The following is a 22,565-nucleotide window of genomic DNA, read 5'->3' on the forward strand; positions in this document are numbered from 1 at the left end:
AATTGAGTTAATGAAGTAGACATGTTAATAAAACTTTTTTTAAATGAAAGGGATGGATAAAAACCGGGAAAAAAAAAAAAAAAAAAAAAAAAAAAAAAAAAAAAAAAAAAACAAATAATAAAAAAAAAGAAGTTTACAACTTATAAATTGATTTTTTGAGGGGAGGGGGGCTAATGTGACTTAATTTTAATTTTTGCTTTCGTCATTTTTGGGGCTAATATAAGGGAATGCTATTTTATATTTTTTTTTTTTTGATTTACTAAATTATTCAAGTATCAGTGATAAAAAAAATGGCATTTACGCTTCGCATTAAAGCTTAAGTTCCTATTCCTAAGACAATCAAAGTTCCTCTCGATCAAATAAATCATGTTTTGGACACTTTCTCCGAGACATATGCAGTGATGTGGATTGCAGAAAAGCTGTATCATGCAAAACAACCATCCAATAGCCAAACCGAAAATGAGGAACCATCTGTCAAAAGAAGAAGGGTTGTATTACACTCTTGGTACAAAACTTACTTTTGCCACCGCAACAGTGAAAAAGAATCATCCAAAGCCTTCACAATCGAAAATTCCAGAGTAGCCAGACCTATTCAAAAAGCATCAAAAAAAATTGGCTGCCCTACTAGTATGAGAATTACTTGTTATAAAAATGATCCCAACAACGTCTACTTTACTTTTCAGAAGTAGCACAACCATGAAATTGGGACTAAGGAAGACTTTTGCTTTTTACCTGTTTCAAAAACTACAAAAAACTTTATTATGCAGAAGCTTACCAAAGGATATGAGTGTAGGGATGTTCGTGTTTCTATTCAACGTCAATTGAATAGCTACATTCAAAATAACTTTCACATTATTATAACTGATCAACAGAATAACCATCAAGACGTTATTCACAAAGATCAAGTTATAGACTATAATGAAGTATATAATCAGTACAAAAAAATTCAAGAGACAGCTTACAAAAAGCATAATGATCCATATGAATCAGTCAGACTGTGATTACAAGACTTGTCAAGCCAAAAAGGATACGATATTTATTTCGGAAACGATTTTAAGACAAGTTTTACATTTGCATTTTTATCTTCTTGGCAGAAAAATATCTTAATTCAATGTCCATACTGGTGCTTAGATGCTACTCACAAAACCACCAATATTAGTAACTGTTTATTGTATACGGTCGTTGTTCGCCATCCAGTCACTGGTACAGGTTGTCCTGTTGCATATTGCTTTACAACAAACCATACTGTCGCTCCAATCGTCGAATTCCTGACATTTTTAAGAAATATAGGATGCAGGAATCTTCGTTTGTCAAACCTTTTATTATCTTCAAGTTATTTGAAACACCTTATTTCTCCTTATGTTGTGAGTCCATTGATCTCCTCCATTGTATCTGACACAGTAATCATCGGATCAGGTAAATAGGGAGTGCTCTGTGCCGCATTTTCTGATCGAATCAGATTAACAGATATGGTCATGTCTATTAAGTAGGATGATTTATTAAAACATATTGTTGCTCGAATGATGGTTTAGTCCCCGATACAGTCATCTACAATGACAGTTTGGATGAAGAACATGAACTGTAATTTACAGCCCATGACAAGAGACAAAAGGCGTCCCATGTTTTTTATATAAATAAGATGAATATTTTAAACAAAATAACAGACATTCAATAAATCAAATCTTCTTGCGCTTAAAAAGCGATCTTTTCTTATTGGGTCACAATTACCTTTTCTTTCCTTTTAATTTTTACTTATTCTTTCTGATCTGATACCCGAGTTATCACAAATTAAGAAAGACTCCTTTTATTTTTATCTTTTATCAAACAATCTTACTCTTAACCTTATTGATTTATAAAGATCTGGTGGTCACTACTTAAAACCAAATTACTCTATCAAAAAAAAACCATTAAACGTTCAACCAAGCTAACCAAACTCAAGTCATTCAAGACTTCAAACCTCAAACTAAACAAATACACATCACTTTAATACAATCCAAATCCCAAATCCCAAATGCTAACAAGCTACAATATATTGCATAGCTTCAAACTTAATAAAGTTAAGCTCCGGCTCTTTATGTATATAAAAAACCGCTTCAAACGTAGCATCCTGGACACAGGAAGTTCATCCCATGAGATATTCGATTTATCATTGGCAATGGCATTCTTATTAATCAATCTCGTAGATGAAAGAATATAAATCTTTGTAAATTAAAAATCAATAGCAAAAGCTTATTCAGGTTCTATATAAATAGTTTTTTATATGAATATTAAAGATATATGATAAAATTATAACGATGGAAGGATTTTTCATATTAAATACACTTAAAAAAATTGCTAACGATTCATATAAGTAGCATAAATCTTCAGGAGACAAGAAATAGTACATATCATAAAATATACTTTTTAAGAAAGTCCAGTTTTGGAATCCCTTTTATTATACTTTGACTAGAAATTTTGGATTCATCTTGTATTTCAGCAGCAATGTTACGCATGCTGAAAGAATAAAAGCTACTCCTGTAAACATTTCTTGAGGAAAAAATGAATTTTTATCCGTCGCTGCTTGTATTGCGCCGGCCAAAGTAGGTCCTAGTCTAGATGCTGTCATAAAAAATAAGTATAAGCATACACCTGATGGATACTTTTCCATTCCAGTGATTGTCGCTGTAATAGGTGCCACTGTATGAAAATAAGAGAATTTAGTGAATACAGTACTGCTTCATTTAGATGAATACTCACTTAATGAAAATACCGAACCACTCATAAACCCATAAACCAGTATAAATACTAAAAGTGTAGCAAAAGTATTTGCAAATGTCCATATTAGCAAGGAACTTAACCCACAGATGAACAAGAACACAACATTCACGTTAACGACTCCAACATGGTCACCAAGGTATCTATTTCATAATTTAATACAAGTTTACACGAAAGATTTGAATCAGCTACTGATTTACCCTGATATTACTCTTCCTATAACATTAACAGCAGAGAATGAAGATACTAGAATTGAGCCCTGAGATGGAGTCAATCCTATTTTTGTGGCATGCGATGGTAGATAAAATGCAGGAATAAAATATGCAAGCATGCTTAGATTGCCAGAGATACACCAAATGATAAATGTTGTATCCTTACAGATACTTGTGTCTATCATGTTTTTAAAGCTTTTCTTTTTTGTTGTAAGTATAGCTGGGCTCTCTTTTAATAGGAAGGTACATGTTAAGCTCACAACAAAGCTAATAATACCTAAAACACGATAGCACCTATGCAAAAAAAAGGTCAACCAATCCTGAAGTTCAACATGCTTGGACATCTGGTTACCATGCTCCGCCAAGGGATTCATTTAAGTGTGTCATTATGAAAGGCATGATCAGGCCACCTACACCTGATCCACTAACCATGATACCCATAGCAAGGCCTCTTCGTTTAATAAACCATTGAGGAGATATAGACATGGAAACCTACGTTTGTAAAGAGATTAAGCACATTTGGTATTAGTAAGTATATAAACATACTATATACAGAAGAGCAGCTCCTGTGCCATGTATGATGCTTTGTGTAATGTACAATTGCCAGACCTTTTATTCATATCAAATTAACTGCTTTTATCTTTACTCTCAAAAATCTCTCTTTTTTACCTGCTCAGCAAAGCTTGATAATATTAAACCCGCTGTTATTAATATAGTGGCCAAAAACAAGAGCCACTTTGCACCGATAAGAGAAATAAGAACTGGTGTAACTGGACCCATAAGGCCGCAAAAAGACATCCCTATCGTACCAACAAAGTTCAACAATATAGGATCCACAGATCCTTTAAACACCTGTCTATCATAATAATCTTGCATAACACCTAATTTAAAGAATGGTAAGCATAAGCGATATATACACAACCTGTTATTCTTTTTGTATTAAAAGCTTACCCCTAATTATTTAATGTTTTAGTCTAACTACTAATTTTTAATAATTTATTTCATCTTACCAACTAGATAAAGTGCACAAACTAATAGCTTGAGCCAGGAAACCGCCAAATAATATAACCCATCTATATGGATCTTCCTTTACTTGTAAGTCGAAACCACCTTCTTCATCAGCCTCTTTTTCAGGCATATAGTCTGAATCTGAAACTATGCCCGACTGGACAAATGCGTCTGATAGACAGGGAAGCATACATCATTAGCTTCTTTTGTATTGCCTTCTGTCAGCTTACTTACATTGTAACTTGTTTTCACCTTCTTGGGAATGAACAGTACTGAGGTCCTCGGTGAGTTGGGTATCTGACACAATTGTACTGACATCATCTAAAGACGCTTGCTGGTTCTTTTTGATAATCGCTTTAAATCGATGGCTGTTAATGGAAAAACCTTTCATTGCAATATATTATTTACAGTATTAGATAAATTAAATAAATTAAATAAAAAGAGTATAAAAAGTTAAAGAGAAGAAGGAAAAATATACTGATGCATGAAATAAAGAAGACGGTATTTATTTGAAAAGATAAAAATGACAAGCAATGAAAAGCAAGGTTTGAGTATGCATTGACGTATGAGGATACCAAAGGGTCCGTTGACAATGTAGGTTAGTCTTTTTTTATCGTATTCTTAAGTCATCAATGCAATTACTATTCTGTAGATAATCATTGCAAAAATAATAAAATGCTAAAGGGGGATAGACATAATAATGAAATTTTAACAATTTTGATTTTAGCTTTAACAGTTCTTGCTATCGATCTCTCTTTGTTATTATTTAATGAACAACGGAGATAGTCTTTATAATAATTATTTATGATATTCTGCACTCTATATTTTTTCTCCTTTTTTTACTTTATTTAATCAAACTGAATTACGTGAGTAAGTTCTCCCTCCATAAATCACACGCGCCCTTTTTTATGTTTTAATCAAACACGTTTAAAATGAAGGAATCGACAATCATACTGTGAAGTTTTCTCGTAATATTTAACGATGGTTATACAAATCCATCATTAGTAGTATATATCCTATACATATTTCAAATACTCAGTTTTCCTTCATACAAGCAATTGATTGGGTTTATATGGATTTGCTTATGTTTTATGAAACTAGCAATAAAAAAAAAAGACTGCAATACCGAAAACAACTCCACTCACAAAAACTTTGCCTACATCAAAAGACAGATTGTTATTTTTAGAAGATTAAACACCTGAATGATCTGAATAAAAATAATAGTGGAAAGAGCAGATCATAAAACCAAACTGTCGGCATGAAATATACAACAGATCATAATGACAATATTATCTAAAGGAGATTCAGCATATTTTATATGTACTTTTACTAAAAAGTCCTCAAGTCAAAAGCAAATCAGTTTAAAATGAATCATAAAATAGGTCAATGCTAGATAATTTCTATTACGGCATTTACGGAACACATATGGTCCAATTTCTTTTCACCGCTTAATCAAATTAACTGGCATTGACGAAATAATGCATGCTGTCAATTAGAAATGAAAGTAAAAAAAGAAGGGAAAAGGGGAAAAGGGGAGAAAATTTATGCAAATCACTGTTGAAAAAAAATCTGTACCTCGCTGCATATAGCAGAATTACAAACTCTGCAGAAAATAAGAAAATCTTTTTCATTAATTATCTCTTTAAAAAATGTGAGGTTCTATGGCTAACATACCATATCTCACAGTTATTTTAAATATTTTTCTGTCCCTTCTATTTTAAGCTTAACCCTGACGATCCAAAAAGGAACATTTTCTACAAGCTATTTTGCTTGTAACTATCATTTAGAGCCTAATTGACAGTACAATAGTTGCTTATGGGTAAGACAATTTTTCTTATGTAAAGCTTTATAAATAATTATCTGTTATAAAAGGAAAATATTGAAGGGGTTAACAGTAATCAAATTCCAATATAAGCTGTTTTCGTATTTAAAGTTATCCTGAGAATCATTTAAATTTCACATTCAGTATCTGCTCTATTGCGTAAGAAACATGTTACAAAAGAAATGACATAATGAATTAAATTTGTTATTAGTAAATTTTAAACCATTATCTACTGCAAACATTGTTTTATTTGCGCTGCGCAGGATTCGGTTCATTATATTAAAGCCTTCTTAAAGAAATATGATTTAGAATGGATAAGTATTTCATATAAATCTACTATGAAAGTGATCAAGTTAGAAGGGAGATTACCATAATTTATATTGAAGACATTAACTAATTGCTTTCATTCAACTTATATATCCTCTTTCTCTTTCTTTATTGTTTAAATTTACAATAAATTTTATTTATTGTACTTCCTATTACTATAATGGATACTGTAATAAGACACCCACAAACAAAATAAAGCAGTTTTAAAAGAAGATTGACAAAAATCACATTTGATGCAATATTTGCTCGTGTTAAAGCAAATCAATTACCTTTCTGGCACTCTTTACTATTAAAAACCAAACCGCCAAACCATAGATTTAGGGAAGCTCACCAATGCTTAACATTATTCTTCAAGGCTACTGCAAAGACATTGAATATTTATTTGATGGCCATAAGAAACAAGTCGAATTAGCTTTTCTTATTAGAGTCCCTCACAGTCCTATCCTTTAGCACACAGTTTGTATTTATAGAACACTTGATGAATACCATCTGTCCATTGGTCACAATAGTACAAGAGCAGCTAATTGAAGAAGAACAAAATCCGAGTTTTAATAATGAAAAAAGTAGCCATTCTTTAACGAGCTGGTATTTTAAACACACTTGACTTTTAAAAATAGAACCCGAAAGAAAGATCTTCAGAGAAAAGGGCAAAATATGGTTTTGTTTATTAAATGTATGGAAAAACAATATTATGATAGCATTATATTGATTTATAAGTAAGGAATTTGTATTGAAGTTTTGATTTTATCTTGGATAAATCTGCTAATAGTCTTGTCAAAGTTCTACCTCAAAATCGAGCAAAAATCAACAATTTTAAAAAAGATGGTTTACTTAGGGGATGTAGCTGATGTTGCCTTAGATGTCAAGAAGGATGACTCGGCTAAGCCACCGTTCTGCTCGAAATTATTGTTGTCGGAAAGAACCATGAGATGGTTCACTTATTGGATGTTGTCAATTTTTTCCTGAAGGTGCACAAATAAGCTGTATGTTGTTCAATATAGATTTTAAGCGGAAGCTTGATATAAGTAACGACCACAAGATCTTAAATGTAAGACCAATACGATGTTTCTTGATACAATAATATAAAAGAGAAAGTCAAATAAGAGATCAGGAACTTTTTATAAGTAAATTTGGTCTGTTTACTGAGTAAAATATAAAAGGACTTGATTGGGTCATTTTTCTTTGGCTGAGTGATTAATAAATACAAGTGTTTTTTCTTCTTTAAACTAAACTTTTTCTTCTGTTGACATTTTTCATATATCAACTTCGCGTCGTAGATGAATACCTCAAAATGGTTGATGTAACTCCTTTAATTGCTACTATGGTCATAATATATCCGAAGCTTACAGCCTCTTACAAAAGAAGACGACTTCAATAGCGAATTTGTATTTTACATAAACACATTATTTAGAACAAAGGTAACGCAGTTTCTAAAAGGGAGAAAAAATGACGATACTCAAATCAATTTAATCGTACAACATATTATTCAGATCAAGGTCTTATAAGCATACTCAATGAACTTACTGTAATACTTGAAACAAATATTATCAATTCAACGATTACAAATTCTGGTATCATCAGCCTATCCGTTAGCGTCTGTGTAAATCAAGTTGAAAAAGATAAAGTAATAGTTATTAAATTGAATCTTTTAAATATGTTGTTAATTCTTAATTAGGGAGAGATTTATTTTTTTTTTAAAGAAAATAAAAGAAAGATGAAAGATATACTTTATGAATCAAAGGATACTTTATAGCCAAAAAAAATACATGCTTAGTATAACACCAACCTTGAATTAGGCTTCTAAAAGCTTTTGATAACTCCTAATGTATAGATTAATATAAACAAGTACGAAATGCTGCGAACACTTGTATAAATGCTTCCTATGAGGATATCCAGATAAATATGCACGTTGTGCCCATGTATCCTATTCAAAAGTTTAAAATACATAGTTGATTTTTACTCATCTTTCATTTCAACAAAACGAATATAAAATACACAAATCAAACCTATAAAGTGCATGCCTGGTGTCGCCAAATGGTGTTTTAATAACATGGGTCAACTTACACCTCGAAAATCCTTTAATATGGCAACCAATCTAAAGGCAATATTGGATACAAGAGAATTATTGGTAAATGGATTACACCTGAAAAAAGGGTCACTATTGAAGGCCTTAAAAAGATGGAATAAATCGGAAGAAGCAGTATTATTCTGAAGAGACAAGACTATGTTTGACTCTAAAACTATTGCTAATAATAATAGTGAATTTGAGAAATCAAATGAAGAATTACTTAATGATGAGTTTCCGAAGAACAGATGGATTGTCAATGACAAAGATGTTTCAAAAATGCCCTTCGGTTATAGACAGAATATGACTAACATGATTAAAACGCAAAACTCATTTTTGATTGAAGAACATATTATGGAAGCCCTTGCCTGTTTCAATATGTTACTCTTAATCCATGATCAACGTAATAACTTACAAATCAAGTATTTTGGCGGTTGCTTAATTGATAAAATATGTAATGAACACAATTATTTTGACATCGATTTCATCATGATGGGTGCAATATACTAGCACCTATCAAAGGTTATTTATGATATTCAACTTAACTTGAATATCATTGGAAATTGAAATGATTCAACTCTTATAACTATCGATTAAGGAGAATATCTCCATTTATGAAAGAAAAGTTATCAAAGGGGTTGCCTCTATGCTGAATTCCCTCCTAAAAAAGAAATAGATAAGTCAAAGCTTGGAGAATCAGAACTTTGGAACACTTACCACCATCCCCTGCTCACTTCACTGCTTTCTGACAGTCAGCAGAATATAATCCTAAGGCGGACCAATAAAGCTGCAGAAAATTACAACTCACTAAGACCAGACGCAATCATATGTGGAACGGAAAATAATGTAGACTTGTCCCTCGCTTTTGGAGAGTGCATAGATTTAGCTAAACTTGCCATTTTTACTCAGCTCACCATCAATATTAATAATAGATAAATGTTTTTTTTTCGTTTAGTATTGAAGATAAAAAAAAATATTCTTTTCCTTCTTAAAATCTAATATTTTGTTCTACGAGTAGGCTTTAAGGTCAATTTTTTTCACCAGTTTGAAAAATGAAAGAATGCATTTGATGAAGCAAGTTGGAGAGGTCATGCTCTCTCGTTCTTTAGATGAAATCCCTTTTTTTATAAGCATGAAGACCATCAATGATTTATTGCAGGTCATCAAATGCTTTTGGGAGGAGTACAATAAATTACATAGTAACAAAATTAATTGAAGGAAAGGGGTTCATTACGATGAATACCTTGATGACATTAATACCAAAGCAACCTATTTGTTCCTTACACCCGAGTGGTTATTATTAGGCTTTTTTTTCTTAATTTTATAAATACCATTCCTTATTCTGTTTTTTACTTACCTCAAAGCAGCGTCATGAATTACATCTGTATGAAATTTATGATTTTGTATTCGTATTCTCCCATCTATTTTTTCCGATTATATTTTTAAAACGATATAAAGAAAAATAAGATTATTGTCGAAATCCTATTCATAAATCATCAATTACATCATTTTTTTCATTTGTGATCTAGTAATGGATCTACTTCAAAATAAAGACATAATGATTTAAAAAACATAAAAAGATTTATGATTCAATAGTATCATAAAAGAAACCAGAAGGCACTGGAGGTATCTTTACGACGCAATGCGGAATTTCCACACGATCACCAGCGATTTGTAATAATTTGACTTTAACACTAACTTCAGTCAATGTGTAAAAAAGTTCAGTAGCTTCTTTAGATGCGATTTTATTGTTTATGATCATACTGGCATCATCTTTCCATTCAGCTGCTTGTACAAGACAATAACAATTGAATACAGCCATAGGTGCTTGTTTATTATTATATAATGCAAAAAAAAATAACTTGTTACTACCCATTGATATATTAGCCATGCTTGTCATTGCAATCTTATTGATTAGTTTTCTTTTGTGGTGAGTTGTGAATAAGGTAGCATGGATTTATGCACATTTCTAATCTCGCTCACTGCACTTCAATACGATTTAGTAATTTATCATATGATTAGATGTTGAGTGCAATTTTTTCAGCAAAATCATCATACATTAAAGCCTTTTTGTATAGACTTAATTTATAATATCTCCATCTTTTAGAGTTATATACACAGCTGTTTAAATTGAGAAATCTGCTCGCTATAAACAATATATTTTATTTTATTGTTGATTTTTTGAGATAAAAAAATAAATTGTTCTCTTTAATAAAAATTACACTCATTAACAGAATATTGTATTAGTAAACCAAAATTTATATTGGACTACCAAGATCAAGGATTGTATTTCTATTCTCAAAAAATTGGATTTTCAAATGCAAAGCACTGTATTGCCTGTCGGGAAAGCTCTCTTTCCGCTTTCCATCACTTTCTATAGATTTTTGCCTTATTTCGAAAGGTATCTACAACACCAGACCTGAACATGCCTACTGTAAAGCAGTTACAAGCAGAACTTGCTGCAGCCAAGGCCGAAATCAATCGACTACAGCAACAAAACGCCTCCCTTCTTGAGCGGTTAGCTCAAGCACCATCCACCACTGTGCCTAATCGCGTCCCTACTGATACCGTTCCCCGTCCACCTGCTTCCCCTTCGTCACTGCAACTTAAACCACCTACCAAACGTCCCCCACCTCCAGAGCTTGAATCTGTTCCCCTCCAAAAAGCTTCCAAATCTAAATACGCTCCACCACTTCCCAACCAAACGGCTGCTGCTCGCACTTTCAGTCCCCCTTCCACCAATCAAGAGTTTAAATACCTTTATCTCCCTATACAACGCCGCCTTCCCATTCGCCAAATACGTTCCTTACTTCGACGATTGCATATCAACAACAATCGTGTCCTAGACATTCACTATCCCGACCGTCATCTTGTTGCCCTCCTCCTCCATAACGACTATGAAGCTGAAGTCCGCTCTCAATTAGAAAAATTTAAAATCCCCATACATGATGATTACGATCCTATGGATCCAAACAACCTTCAAAACCCTTACTATAACGACTTCGATCAAGATGAAAAGGAGTGTGCCGCATGGAGCGTCTTCACTCAACGCGTAATTCGTGCTATCCATCGCCTCAAAGGCCCTGTTCAGCGCGCTGTTGCTCGCTTTTTCGTTGACAAAGGCATTATAGCTAGCGTTGTACTTAATGAGCTCTTTCCAGTCAAACAGACTTGAGTTCTACTTTTATTTTATGATATGACTTCCTTTCTTGTGGTCCATTTCCAAACAGTGATTTATTCACATGTTACTTCTTACCCCCCCTCTGTCCTTTTCTTTTTTTGCCCATGCTCCCATAAGGGATTTTTTAGCTTCTTTCACGTCTCATTTAATCTGGCTTGAGTAATTATGGTGTCCTGAGACACCGCGTGCTCATTTAAGTCATTAAATAAAAGTATTATTTAAACGTATTGCCTGTCGCTCCTAGCCCAATCCCAGTTGCCATCACTTCAATTTCCAATGCGATACATGCTCCCTGAGCCACGCTTCCAAATATGAAGATAGTGCAACCGATCAAGAGGACCCGATAGTTAATAAAATTTCCAAAGAAATCATGTCAATAGATAGCAAGACTCTTGGAAAAATGACTTTGATGACACCAGCCATGGGAGGTGCATCGCTACATATTCATTACCTACAACAGGACCTATCAAAAATCCTTCATAAGATGAACCAGAATTGAGTCACCATATGCAGTTTATCGTCTACAAGCCTCGAAGAACTGACATGGTGGGGGATATTCATCAAAAAGAAAAATGGATTACCAATACAGAAGATTCTAATAGCAAACCTGAAAATAGCTATTCATGTGGACGCATCAGACAGTGGATAGAGAATAGCGTCAGAGATAATCACCAAATCAAGACTTTGGAACCAAGAAGAGAAAGAGTACTCAACAATCGTTCGAGAACTCAAGTCGTTTCTTTTTATGATTCAATACTATGCAAAAAATTGTGAAAATTCAAATATTAAAATCTACATCGACAATAAGTCTGCGTTAAAATGTATGACCAGAGCCGGAAGTACAACTTCAGCAATCTTACAGGATTTAGCCATCCAAATTCAAGAACTATGTAACCATCGCAAGCTCGAAGTAGTCTACCACACATTCCTGGGGCATTTAACACACAAGCAGCTCATTTAAGCCGGATCAAGATACTACTTTACGGGACGTCAATACCAAAGAAAATATTCCAAACCATACAACAACAACAGGAGAAGTTCAAAATCGACGCCTTCGCAGCAAGACACAATCATCAACTCCCAAAATATTGGTTAATGCCAACAGATCCAACAGCAGCAGTAGATGCAATGAATCAACCTTGATTGTAGCGGGGAATATCCCTTTACTTTCCTTAGAAGCTAATCCCACAAGTATTGAAATGTATTCAAGACCAGAGGTTGACACGAACGGTGCTAGTAACCCCAATGTAATCGAGACAATTTTGGTACCCGATGATCCTCAAAATGAAACATATACAACCACCAATAATCTGGAAACTCAACAAGAAGTGGTCTCTAGCTGCTTGGCTACTATCTACAACAACCGGTTACAAGCTGGCTTAGATAAATAAACAATTGCATTTATAAACAAGAAAACAAGAGAATATACACCGAAAGCATATGATATCGGATAGAATCACTGAAACTCATGGTATAAAGATCAACAGCCTTCCTGCAATCCTATGGAATACAATCCTTGAAACGTGTTAAAATTTCTACAACACAACAACACGTTCATTAGCACTCACTTAAACACATTATATTCTTCGAATGCTTCAGTCTTTCGATTATCCACTCTAATGAACCATCAATCGCAGGCCAAACATCAATCAAAGAGCTTTTTGCAGCAAAACGTAAATCTGAGATGAAGATTCCATCTGAACAACAATTAATCACTTGGGATGGTAGTATTTTGGTCGATTATGTGAAAACTACTTTGTCTCTTACGAAGAGTCTATCTTTGGAATAACTACAAAACAAGACCATTTGTTGCTACGTATGACCATTATGTGGAGACCAAGGTCTGATATTAGTCGGTTGCAATATAGGGATATCATTCTGAAGACAGATGATTCGGTATTAAATGTTCGCATCCATGCAAAAACTCCAAAGGAAGTTTAAATCAAACCAACTATCTTTGGCCAAAACGAGGATGAAGATCTATGCCCAGCCAAAACAGTATTTGAATTTATCAAAAGTACCCTGCCAATCCGCCAAGATTTACTGGAAGATCGTACTTTATTTCCAACACATCTGAGTTCTCAAAAGCAATCTACATTGGTCAAACCAGCAACTGTAGCGAATTAGATTAAATTGGCAATGAAAGGTGCAGGAATTGATACGAATAGCTTTCAAGCTCACTCTTTGCTAGCAGCATCAAGTATAAAAGCCGTGGAACTAGGACACTCTGTACAAGACGTCAAGAAACATGGTAATTGGAAATTAAACTCAAATACTTTTGAAAAACTACATTAAAAGCCCTCAGCACAATCATCGTCAAGTACGACCATAAGCAATTCAATTTTTTCTTTTGCGGAAAAGCATATCATATTAGAAGTCGAAGTGAAGGCAACTGTGCTTGGGTTAGGAACGATAAGTAATACCAATAGTGTCGAAACGAAGACTAAAGATATGATATATACCCACCCATGACACAAGCGCATCTTTCGTTGACCCCATCATGTTACTTTACAATTACACATTATTATCATCTTAATCCCTCCCTAAAAAATTTGAATTATATATACGCTTAGCTAGAAAGATATAAGGAAGAAAGGGAAATTTTATTTTTATTATATTTAAAGTAAAATAAAGCGTGGCTCAAAGAGCATATATCACATCTTCAGTCTTCGTTTCGGCAACAATAGTATTTCTTACGAATGCTTTTTTTTTTGGCTTAATGGCTAAGAAACTTGTAACACCTCACAAAAAATAGAATGATCACAAGAAAGTTTGAATGCACTAAAAAATTCTTGATTGGTCAGAATTTTAGTTTACAAAATCTTGAATTTTAAACACAAATCACTGTATTATTATTATTTTTCCTTTCCAATCTTTTTTTAGAACAAAGAATCTCTCTTTCTCTCTTTCTCTCTCTTTATTTTTCATTCTCCTTCTTTTTAATCTATAAGCTATGCGTGAACCTAATTTTAGCTCGACAGCCCAGAATAGAGCAGCCATTGTTATTTCATCTACTTTATATGATCGTAGAGCATTAGATTGTACTGCAACTTTACCTCTAGTCAACTCCCTAACTCATTTAGCTTACATGACTTCTACTTCACCACGTATTCGTGAAATATTAGCAACAGATGGTGGATTAGAAAGACTAGTGAATATATTAGCCACTTGTCAACATACCGATAAACACTCTTTGTGGAAATGGTCTTTGGCTTTTCAGTCTGTTGTAAATGTCGGTGTGCGTGGAACAGAAGCGATTCGAACTCATGTACTAGAATCAGGAGCAGTACATATTGTACTTGCTATATTAAAAAACTTTATTGGAGCAATTGATCAAGCCAAGCTAGATAAAGACCAACAGAGAAAACAACAAACTGAAGTGGATGATTTATTCACAACCGCTTTAAATTTACCCACAATGTCACTTGAACCATCAAGATCAACACCCGTTTTATCTTATCAACAATCAGAAGAAAACAGATTTATGTTTCAAAACGATAACAATGAAAGAGACATGCTGTTTGTGATCCCCAAGAGACATACGTTTCTTAAGAAAACTGTGAAACCCAAGAAAAAGCCTAATACCGCCTCTTTATCAAGCATTCCACTTTTAAATAATTTATCGACAGATGCCATACTTCATCGTGAAGAAGACATTCTGCTATCCTTACAACTTTTAGCCTATTTATCAAAATATCCTCAAATTCGTCAAGCATTTCACAGTAATTATCAACAGAATGTATTTTCGGTAGTTGAAAAATTTACACATCGTATCCATCCTGCTGATATCATCTATTGGGCTGGCGTCATTATGAGAAATGCTTGTAGAAAAGATGAAGGAAGAGGAGGTGTGAGACAATGTGCAAATATGCAATGTGGTAAATGGGAGCGTGTTCCTCGTGAATTTGCAAAGTGTCGTCGATGGTAATATAGCAGGAAAAAATAAGAATTCTTGCTAACTATATTTTGTAGTCGAAAAGCAAAATACTGTTCAAAAGCTTGTCAATCAAAAGCATGGGCTGATGGACATCGATGGTGGTGTGTTGAGAGACTTCACAGTGGCCACCATCCTAATTCAACAGCTACCTCCTCAACTGCTGCTGCTGTTGTTGCTGCCACTCCACCTCCACCTCCACCAACTGACCAAGTGGTTCATCTAGAAGGCACATCGACTTCTGATGTAATAACAATTCCTATTGAACCCAATGATACCAATACAGATGAAGGAAACAGTGCTAGTGAAAGTGATACTACGAGAAGTTCTTCGCGAGTTAATGAAACTACCTCTCTTCATCCTCCTCGTGAACAAGAAATCTTATTTTATCATCAAAGTAGAAATCAACATATAGTTCGTAGTATAGCATCAGGCTCATCTACTGAAGTAGAAGGTGATACCGAGGCTTCTCGTCCTCGAGATTTAATGGATGTCGATTAAATCTAAAAAAAAGATCACTTCTCTTTTTATATTCCATTTATGTTGCAAGTCAATGCATAACACTATCTTTACGCAAAAATACAAGCAAAATATTCATTATTACGAGGAGAATTTTTCTATATTTTCCTTATCTTTTACATAGTCTTCCTTTATTGTACACTGTATTTTTTATTATTAAAGCATGGATTTTCAGCAGATATTAATAGTTTTTTAAATGTCTAAAATACAATTTTTGGAAAAAGTATAAATTGCTTTTGGCGATAGCAACAACTCTCGACCCATCTTCTCTCCAAGGTTATATCTATTGGGTGCTGTCCCAGTGTTTTATTATGATATCAAGTATGTACTTTTTTTTTTTATTAACGAACCGGCCTTTGATCCTCTTTTGATAAACTTGTGTGGTAGATTAAAACAAACAGAGCCAAATGTGATTTTATTTTTCTCTGCATCTTCTTCCTTATCAGTTTTTCAGCAATAAGTATCCTATTTACTTTTCTTATTGATGAACAAAAACACTTGCAAAATAAAAATGAAGCGCAAAAAGAAGTTCATTTTAGACACCAGTTCAAAACGGTTCATCAACCAAAAAACCGAGAGGTAAGTAAAACTTGTATGAAAATTGCTGTCAATCAATGCTTCAGGCTCTCAAGCGACTCAAGAAGACTTTAATGATGAATCTTCAACATTTCATTAAATCTGCTTTCAATTATATGCCACCAAGCGATGCACTTGAAGGTTTCAATGAGAAGCGAGATATATTTTGTAATAACTTGTGTTTTTTCTATATGAATACGCACATTAATGCAAATAGTATTAGGCAAAAGAAAGTATTCCGTCAATAGTAAAAGGTAGTCAAGGCAAAGAGGAACAGGCATATCAAAAAGGTATCATATACATCTCAAATATCTAAAGAAAAACAAAGGCCTGTACATATTCGCTAATTATCATATTGAATCATACAAATATCACAATAAATTATACATGATGATAATGACAAGACTTGTATGCTACTGCCTCTTTCTATATCTGTTAATAAGGGCTTCATCGAGCAAGAAAAGAAGGTGTTCAAAGCTGTTCAAAGCTGTTCAAAAGAAGAAGGACAAGCAAGTAGCTCTAAGGATTGTTAAAAAAAAAGAGGCTCAACGATCATCTAAAAAGTCAATGAAATGTCACACTTGTAGTAGAACTAATCATGCAACATCTTCTAGATTCAAGCATTCTTATCATGTCAAGAGTACGACAGAAGTACACCAACATTTTACAGCGTCTTCAATTATCAAAGCAAATTTGAACAGCACTTGCATGGATGCTAATATGATTTTGAAAATCCAAAAATTTGCATCTCATATAATTCAAGCGGTCTATACTGGATCTATGTTTGCAGACAAATTTTACCTCACTTTTTACTGGACAAGAAAAGAAAGCTGATAAAAGATTCAAGAATTGCTTTAATAGGTTTTTGCGAGACTTTATCTAAAAAAATTAGCTCGGATGAGGTCGAATGTCAAGAGCATCAAATAATTGCTTCATCTATGGCAAAGCAATAAGAGAATTTGGTGCGTAGCAGTATCTTCAGCATCTTTGAAAAATAGCTATCCTCTGGTTTCTTGATCTTTTCTCTAAATTTGGTCACAATATTTTCTGTGATGATAGTTAAACTGTAGCACAAAGAAAGCCTTTTGCTCGTCATGTCTATTAAAAGAAGCCAAGTCACCCTACTTTTAAATGCCCTTCTGTTGAGAATAAAGATGCTAACGAGGGTAATGCCAAAAGTGTCCTTTTATATTGGAAGGAGTATGACACTTCCAACTCTAAGGATCCAACTGAAGTGAATGTTTATGCAAGTTCGTATGACTATCTTAGATGGTTTCACGTTATACAAAAGGAAATGAATGAAAAGTAATTCATTCAAGAGAATGTTACTCAAAACGCTGCTGTCCCTGATTATGTTCATAGGATTCCGAAGTTTACTGAGGGTATCATCAGTCCGAATGCTAAAGGTTACAAAAGTTTAAAGGAAGCTGTTCTGGTATCCACTCAACTCAAACAAGCCCTTGGAAGCCTTAAAGAAGCTTGAGAAACTACATGCTGATGATTTGGAAAATATCAAAGTGTTTATTAAGGACTCTTAAAAGGAGATTCAAGACGACGCATTTAAGTCCAGAAAGTGCACTGATTCTAGAGCATCAAGAATGCTTTCTTTACTTCTATTATATGACCGGAAGCCTACGTCTGTCCAAATTGATGAACAAGTTTTCTGGAAGATTGTCAAGTCATGTACCGGTGATAAAGAAAGCATTCCCTAAAAAGCAACTTATGATAAGCTTACAGCATGATACTCAAAATCTTTTAACTTTTCTAAAATAAGCATTAAGAATAGTAATTGGATATCAAATGACAAGGGCAAGTTTTAGTAAACCATACTTTTTTCACAAACCTACTTATCGTTTTTAACTGATAATTGCTTTAGGAATCTGAATCAAACAAATGATTGCTCTGTTGAACTTAATTTCAAAAAGCCCTAAAAAACATCTCCAAATACGGGTGAAATGCAAAATGTTCTGACTCCCAAAGGCTTTGCAGACGAAATTAAGAACAATGAAGCTTTTGTTTGAAGCGTTGGCCCCAATGTCACCGATATTTTTACTGCAATTGATTCTGGTTCTTCATCTTCAAAGGAAATGATTAGAAAGATATCTACTAAAGAATATTATCATATGTGTGATTTCAATCTTGCTACCCAAAAGCATATGAAAAATCAACAATACAACCAAGATTTTAGATTTATTAGAGAACTACCCACTCTCAAAGCATCAAATTCGATCGATTTCTTAAAGTTCGTTTCTATTAGAATAAAAAAACTATCAAAAAATCTCTGACTACTATAATAAGGATAACTAGAAAGAGACTTTTATTAGAGGATAAGTATTTTATAGCCACAACATATAGCTTTAGGTTAGTCAAATAGTAAAAAAAAAAAAAAAAAAAAAAAAAAAAAAAAAAAAAAAAAAAAAAAAAAAAAAAAGAACTGCTCATAAGATTGCGAAAAGACTAGTTGAGAATAGTATAAAGTACAATAATAATAGTTCTACCAGTGAAAAGAAATCACATTGTGATGACAAGCAAAAACGGATCCCCACTTCCTCCAAAAGATAACAAACCAGTCATCCCTTATAAGAAAAGAATAGCTGCTTATAACGATGGCAATTTTTCTAGATCTATGAAAGGAAAAACTCCTGCTTCTACTAGTTGGATTACCCATGCTTCCTAAGAGGTGTTGAAGGATTCACAAGGGAATCTGAATTTATCTATGTTGCTAAGGCTTTTATTAGCCAAACGTGTTATCAATATAAGACCAAAAGCTTAACAAATGCTATTTCAGCTGAATCAAAACGAAAAGTGCAAGCTGTCCTCAAGTGTAACTCTTGTTGTACAGTATGGAATCATGATGCAATGACTGTCAGAAATACACACTATATTTCTACATGTTACAGCATAATAATGAAAGACCTCCCATATACATGCATTCTGTTGCTTATGAGGACTGTATGAGAGCTCCATAACGTGTTCTCATTCTCACCGCTTGGTTATTTTTCATCAAACATAACCACACCAGCATAATCGTCACTTGGGACGCATGACCTACAAGTTCAGGTATATTACCCGTATAATACCACTGTATGTATCAGAACCATCCCGTACAGCATAGTTTTCAATTGGAGACTACTTTGGAACACCATGATAACATATAAAAAAAATCATATATTGATGTCCAAAACTGCGAGAGTTGTTGCTGATGGAATTGGATCATATTAGCTTTTTTTTTACTACATCATATAAAGGTACTTGCCAAAACTTGGTATTTTGGAATTAACATAGAGGCACTATAACCTTTCTTTGTTGAGACATTTATCAAAACATTTGGCAGAATGAAAAACAAGCCCTTTGAAATTACTTATATATAAGCTATCGCATGCCTCACTAATTCTAGTCATCAACGTGTCCTTTTCAAGGAATTTATTTCGCTTCACTTTACTCTTGACAACCGACCAGAATTGTTAAATTGGATTTAATTCTGAAGAATATGGAGGAACGTAAACGTATCGATATCCTCGAAAATTAATATACTTACATATATCAGTTGAACTATGGATATGAGCGTTATCCATAACGAGATAATATCCCCTCATTTCTGGATTTTTATCCATTTCAGCAAGAGTCGCCTTCAAAAAGCTCAAATAATGCCCTGTGACTGTTCCTGTGCTGTAAGCATTCGTCTCACTCCCAAGCTTTCGCTTTTTGATACGCTTTGAAACTCTCAAACTAACATTAATCAGACCAGTGGCGGATATGGCACATAAAATCGATGCTGTATTCGTCTTGGTTGTAGGAACGGTAACTATTGCAGGGGCTCCTTTCTTTGACCAAGCCATGCCTCGTTTTAAATTAATGTGAAAGGCTGATTCATCAAGAAAGGCACAATTTGTTGTGAAATCCAGGTCATTTTGCTGCCACTTTTGGACCCAATCGTAGCGTTGCTGAAACTTTTCCTCGCTATTCCTTTCTACCTGTTGGAATTGCGCCTGTTTAATGGATAGATTACACTGAGCAGTCATAAAGTTGCAAACTGTACTACGAGAAACATTAAGATCTACAAAGCTTTGTTTCAAACTTTCCGCGGCTTCAGTTACAACAGCAGATGGATTGTCATCAATGTAATTCAAAAGAAACTTCTTATGTTCCTCCCCTAGAATACGACGTCTACCTGATATTTTCTTTTTCTCGAAAATGCTTTAAGGATCTTTGTGATAACATTTGACCCATCGCTGAGCCGTATGAACATGAATACCTAATTGTCTTGCAGCTGCAGAAGCACTTAAACACTTACTAAAAAATAAATGAAAAAATCGAGTTTTCTCGTCATCAGAGTAAAATGTGTATCGTCGCTTATTGAATAACTCCATAGCAACATCTTCACTACGCTTTTCATCTACAGCTGGAACAATTGTATGGATAGGTCTTTCTGGAGGTTTATTCATTAGAAATTGAGTACGAGAACTTATTGTTTCGATAGCAAATAGCTCTTCGTCAACAACAAGGTCCATAGGCTCAACTCCATTCTCATCAACGACATGCCCTTGTCCATCCTCATAGAAAAATTGCATACTCATTCTAAATGTCCGTAAAACAATTGGAAATTGAAAAGAGAGAGAAAAAATAATAAAAAAAAATGCCAAAAATTTATACAGCAATTACTAAGCGACGTGTAAAAATAAACGAGGTTTATCCAATCCAAACACGACCTTATTTTTCTTTAAACATAGTCTTTTATTTAAGGTCCAATTGAGCGCAAAAACATTATAATAAACGTCCGCCCGGACCAGATCAATCCTTTAGGATGTTCATGCTTAGAAAAAAACCTCTTTTGGGAGCAAGAGTAAAAAATATGAAAGGGGAGGAATGGGTGGGGTTATCAAAGAAAAGCTAAAGGAATTGACTTAACCATATAAGAAGCTTTTGACCATAGAGGTGTTTGGCAGGGATCAGTTTGTCATGGTGTAGCTGATCTAATTCATGCAGTATGGAACAGATAATCGGCCATCGCTGATACCAGGTGAGAGCAGAACTGGAGGAATCGAAGGACGTAGAGAAGGCATGTTCAGAAGGAATGACAGTGGATCCTGGACAGTTTCAGGCATAAACAAGCGTCGGTGCATATCAAGGCAGTTGATAGCACGATCCTTAGAGAGCTGTTGCATAGGGTGTTTTGGACATGGTCTTGGCTTGCCACCAGGGAGCCAGCCTAGTCTCCAGCGTATACAACGGCTACGCTCTGACTTGGACATGGGTAACTAGAGTATAGGATCTATGGAGATCGATCGACGGTAGTGAGAAAGCTGCTTGGAGGTTCGGTGTTGTTGGCGGATCTCTAGGTTCTGTTGCGGAAATCGTCGCTTAGCAGCCTTGAATGAGCGGGTATCAGGTTCGTCAGTAGTAGATAGCGCCATTTTCCAAAGGGACGTCCGAGAGAGAAGGTACCATTGATGCCCTTTGGTACACTGGATGTAAGGTAGTAGGCGGTGAAGCAGTGCATCTTCAGGTAAATATAGAGAACGAAAGAGGAACTGCGCTTGTAATATACTGACTCGTTCCGACATGAGGGGCAACTTGGACATGTGAAGCATAACCTTAGTGGACGCTTTGCCTCGAGCACCGTAGATTTTGCTGATGCAACTATTCTAGGCTTCCTCCAGAGCGTGAAGTTGATGGACTGTGAAACGATTGATGGCTAAGCCGTACTCGAGCTGAGGCCGAACGATGTGAGCGTAGAATCTAGTGCAGAGAAGCTTGGAAAAACCGGAAGGATTCACACCAATGGATGACAGCATGTTCATCGTTGCAAGAGCCTTGTGGGTATTACGTTGAATTAGTTCCTCTGAATCAAAATAACTACCCGGTTTGAAGGGAACAACCGACCTTATTTTGGATAACCTGACATCATTGTTGAGCAAAGATTTTTTTTTTTTTTGCACGACATCAAACTTAAAATCAACGACTTTACTTTCTGGAAATGGTGTACTTTACTGTACAGTCATTTCAGAAAGAAAAGTCGCTTTTTTGCAAACTTTATAATACAATATATACAAAAAAGCGACAAGTACACACGAAATCTATTCCTGAAAATAGTGTATCGCTTCAGAACAATGACAAAAAAAAATGCTGTATTTAAAAGTTGTTTAAAATTGGTATATGTGTTTGTT

The 22,565-nt window shown here is 34.3% G+C and overlaps 9 protein-coding genes across 9 annotated transcripts; 4 read left to right on the forward strand and 5 right to left on the reverse strand.

Annotated features, from left to right (window-relative positions):
- Window positions 1-186: 186 nt before the first annotated feature.
- RO3G_09366 (uncharacterized protein) lies at window positions 187-981 on the reverse strand (the record flags this gene model as incomplete). Its single annotated transcript, XM_067663951.1, has 5 exons — window positions 187-214; window positions 519-588; window positions 733-744; window positions 776-913; window positions 963-981. The coding sequence occupies 5 exons, from the start codon at window positions 979-981 to the stop codon at window positions 187-189; spliced, it is 267 nt and encodes an 88-aa protein (XP_067520052.1).
- A 2,333-nt stretch (window positions 982-3,314) lies between these two features.
- RO3G_09367 (uncharacterized protein) lies at window positions 3,315-4,365 on the reverse strand (the record flags this gene model as incomplete). The annotated part of the gene is made up of 4 exons (XM_067663952.1): window positions 3,315-3,458; window positions 3,636-3,847; window positions 3,977-4,039; window positions 4,209-4,365. The coding sequence occupies 4 exons, from the start codon at window positions 4,363-4,365 to the stop codon at window positions 3,315-3,317; spliced, it is 576 nt and encodes a 191-aa protein (XP_067520053.1).
- Window positions 4,366-9,770: 5,405 nt separating this feature from the next.
- On the reverse strand, window positions 9,771-10,010 carry RO3G_09368 (uncharacterized protein; the record flags this gene model as incomplete). Its single annotated transcript, XM_067663953.1, has 1 exon — window positions 9,771-10,010. The coding sequence occupies one exon, from the start codon at window positions 10,008-10,010 to the stop codon at window positions 9,771-9,773; it is 240 nt and encodes a 79-aa protein (XP_067520054.1).
- A 603-nt stretch (window positions 10,011-10,613) lies between these two features.
- Window positions 10,614-11,363, forward strand: RO3G_09369 (uncharacterized protein; the record flags this gene model as incomplete). Its single annotated transcript, XM_067663954.1, has 1 exon — window positions 10,614-11,363. The coding sequence occupies one exon, from the start codon at window positions 10,614-10,616 to the stop codon at window positions 11,361-11,363; it is 750 nt and encodes a 249-aa protein (XP_067520055.1).
- Window positions 11,364-12,568: 1,205 nt separating this feature from the next.
- On the forward strand, window positions 12,569-12,760 carry RO3G_09370 (uncharacterized protein; the record flags this gene model as incomplete). Its single annotated transcript, XM_067663955.1, has 1 exon — window positions 12,569-12,760. One exon carries the CDS (start codon window positions 12,569-12,571, stop codon window positions 12,758-12,760), a length of 192 nt encoding a protein of 63 aa, XP_067520056.1.
- Window positions 12,761-14,457: 1,697 nt separating this feature from the next.
- RO3G_09371 (uncharacterized protein) lies at window positions 14,458-15,804 on the forward strand (the record flags this gene model as incomplete). Its single annotated transcript, XM_067663956.1, has 2 exons — window positions 14,458-15,293; window positions 15,342-15,804. 2 exons carry the CDS (start codon window positions 14,458-14,460, stop codon window positions 15,802-15,804), a joined length of 1,299 nt encoding a protein of 432 aa, XP_067520057.1.
- A 529-nt stretch (window positions 15,805-16,333) lies between these two features.
- On the forward strand, window positions 16,334-16,473 carry RO3G_09372 (uncharacterized protein; the record flags this gene model as incomplete). Its single annotated transcript, XM_067663957.1, has 2 exons — window positions 16,334-16,401; window positions 16,446-16,473. The coding sequence occupies 2 exons, from the start codon at window positions 16,334-16,336 to the stop codon at window positions 16,471-16,473; spliced, it is 96 nt and encodes a 31-aa protein (XP_067520058.1).
- A 4,124-nt stretch (window positions 16,474-20,597) lies between these two features.
- On the reverse strand, window positions 20,598-20,975 carry RO3G_09373 (uncharacterized protein; the record flags this gene model as incomplete). The annotated part of the gene is made up of 1 exon (XM_067663958.1): window positions 20,598-20,975. One exon carries the CDS (start codon window positions 20,973-20,975, stop codon window positions 20,598-20,600), a length of 378 nt encoding a protein of 125 aa, XP_067520059.1.
- A 1,068-nt stretch (window positions 20,976-22,043) lies between these two features.
- Window positions 22,044-22,400, reverse strand: RO3G_09374 (uncharacterized protein; the record flags this gene model as incomplete). The annotated part of the gene is made up of 2 exons (XM_067663959.1): window positions 22,044-22,296; window positions 22,390-22,400. 2 exons carry the CDS (start codon window positions 22,398-22,400, stop codon window positions 22,044-22,046), a joined length of 264 nt encoding a protein of 87 aa, XP_067520060.1.
- Between the last annotated feature and the right edge of the window lie 165 nt (window positions 22,401-22,565).

This window comes from Rhizopus delemar, genomic scaffold, assembly GCF_000149305.1.
Source record: "Rhizopus delemar RA 99-880 supercont3.7 genomic scaffold, whole genome shotgun sequence".
NCBI classification, from domain to species: domain Eukaryota; kingdom Fungi; phylum Mucoromycota; class Mucoromycetes; order Mucorales; family Rhizopodaceae; genus Rhizopus; species Rhizopus delemar.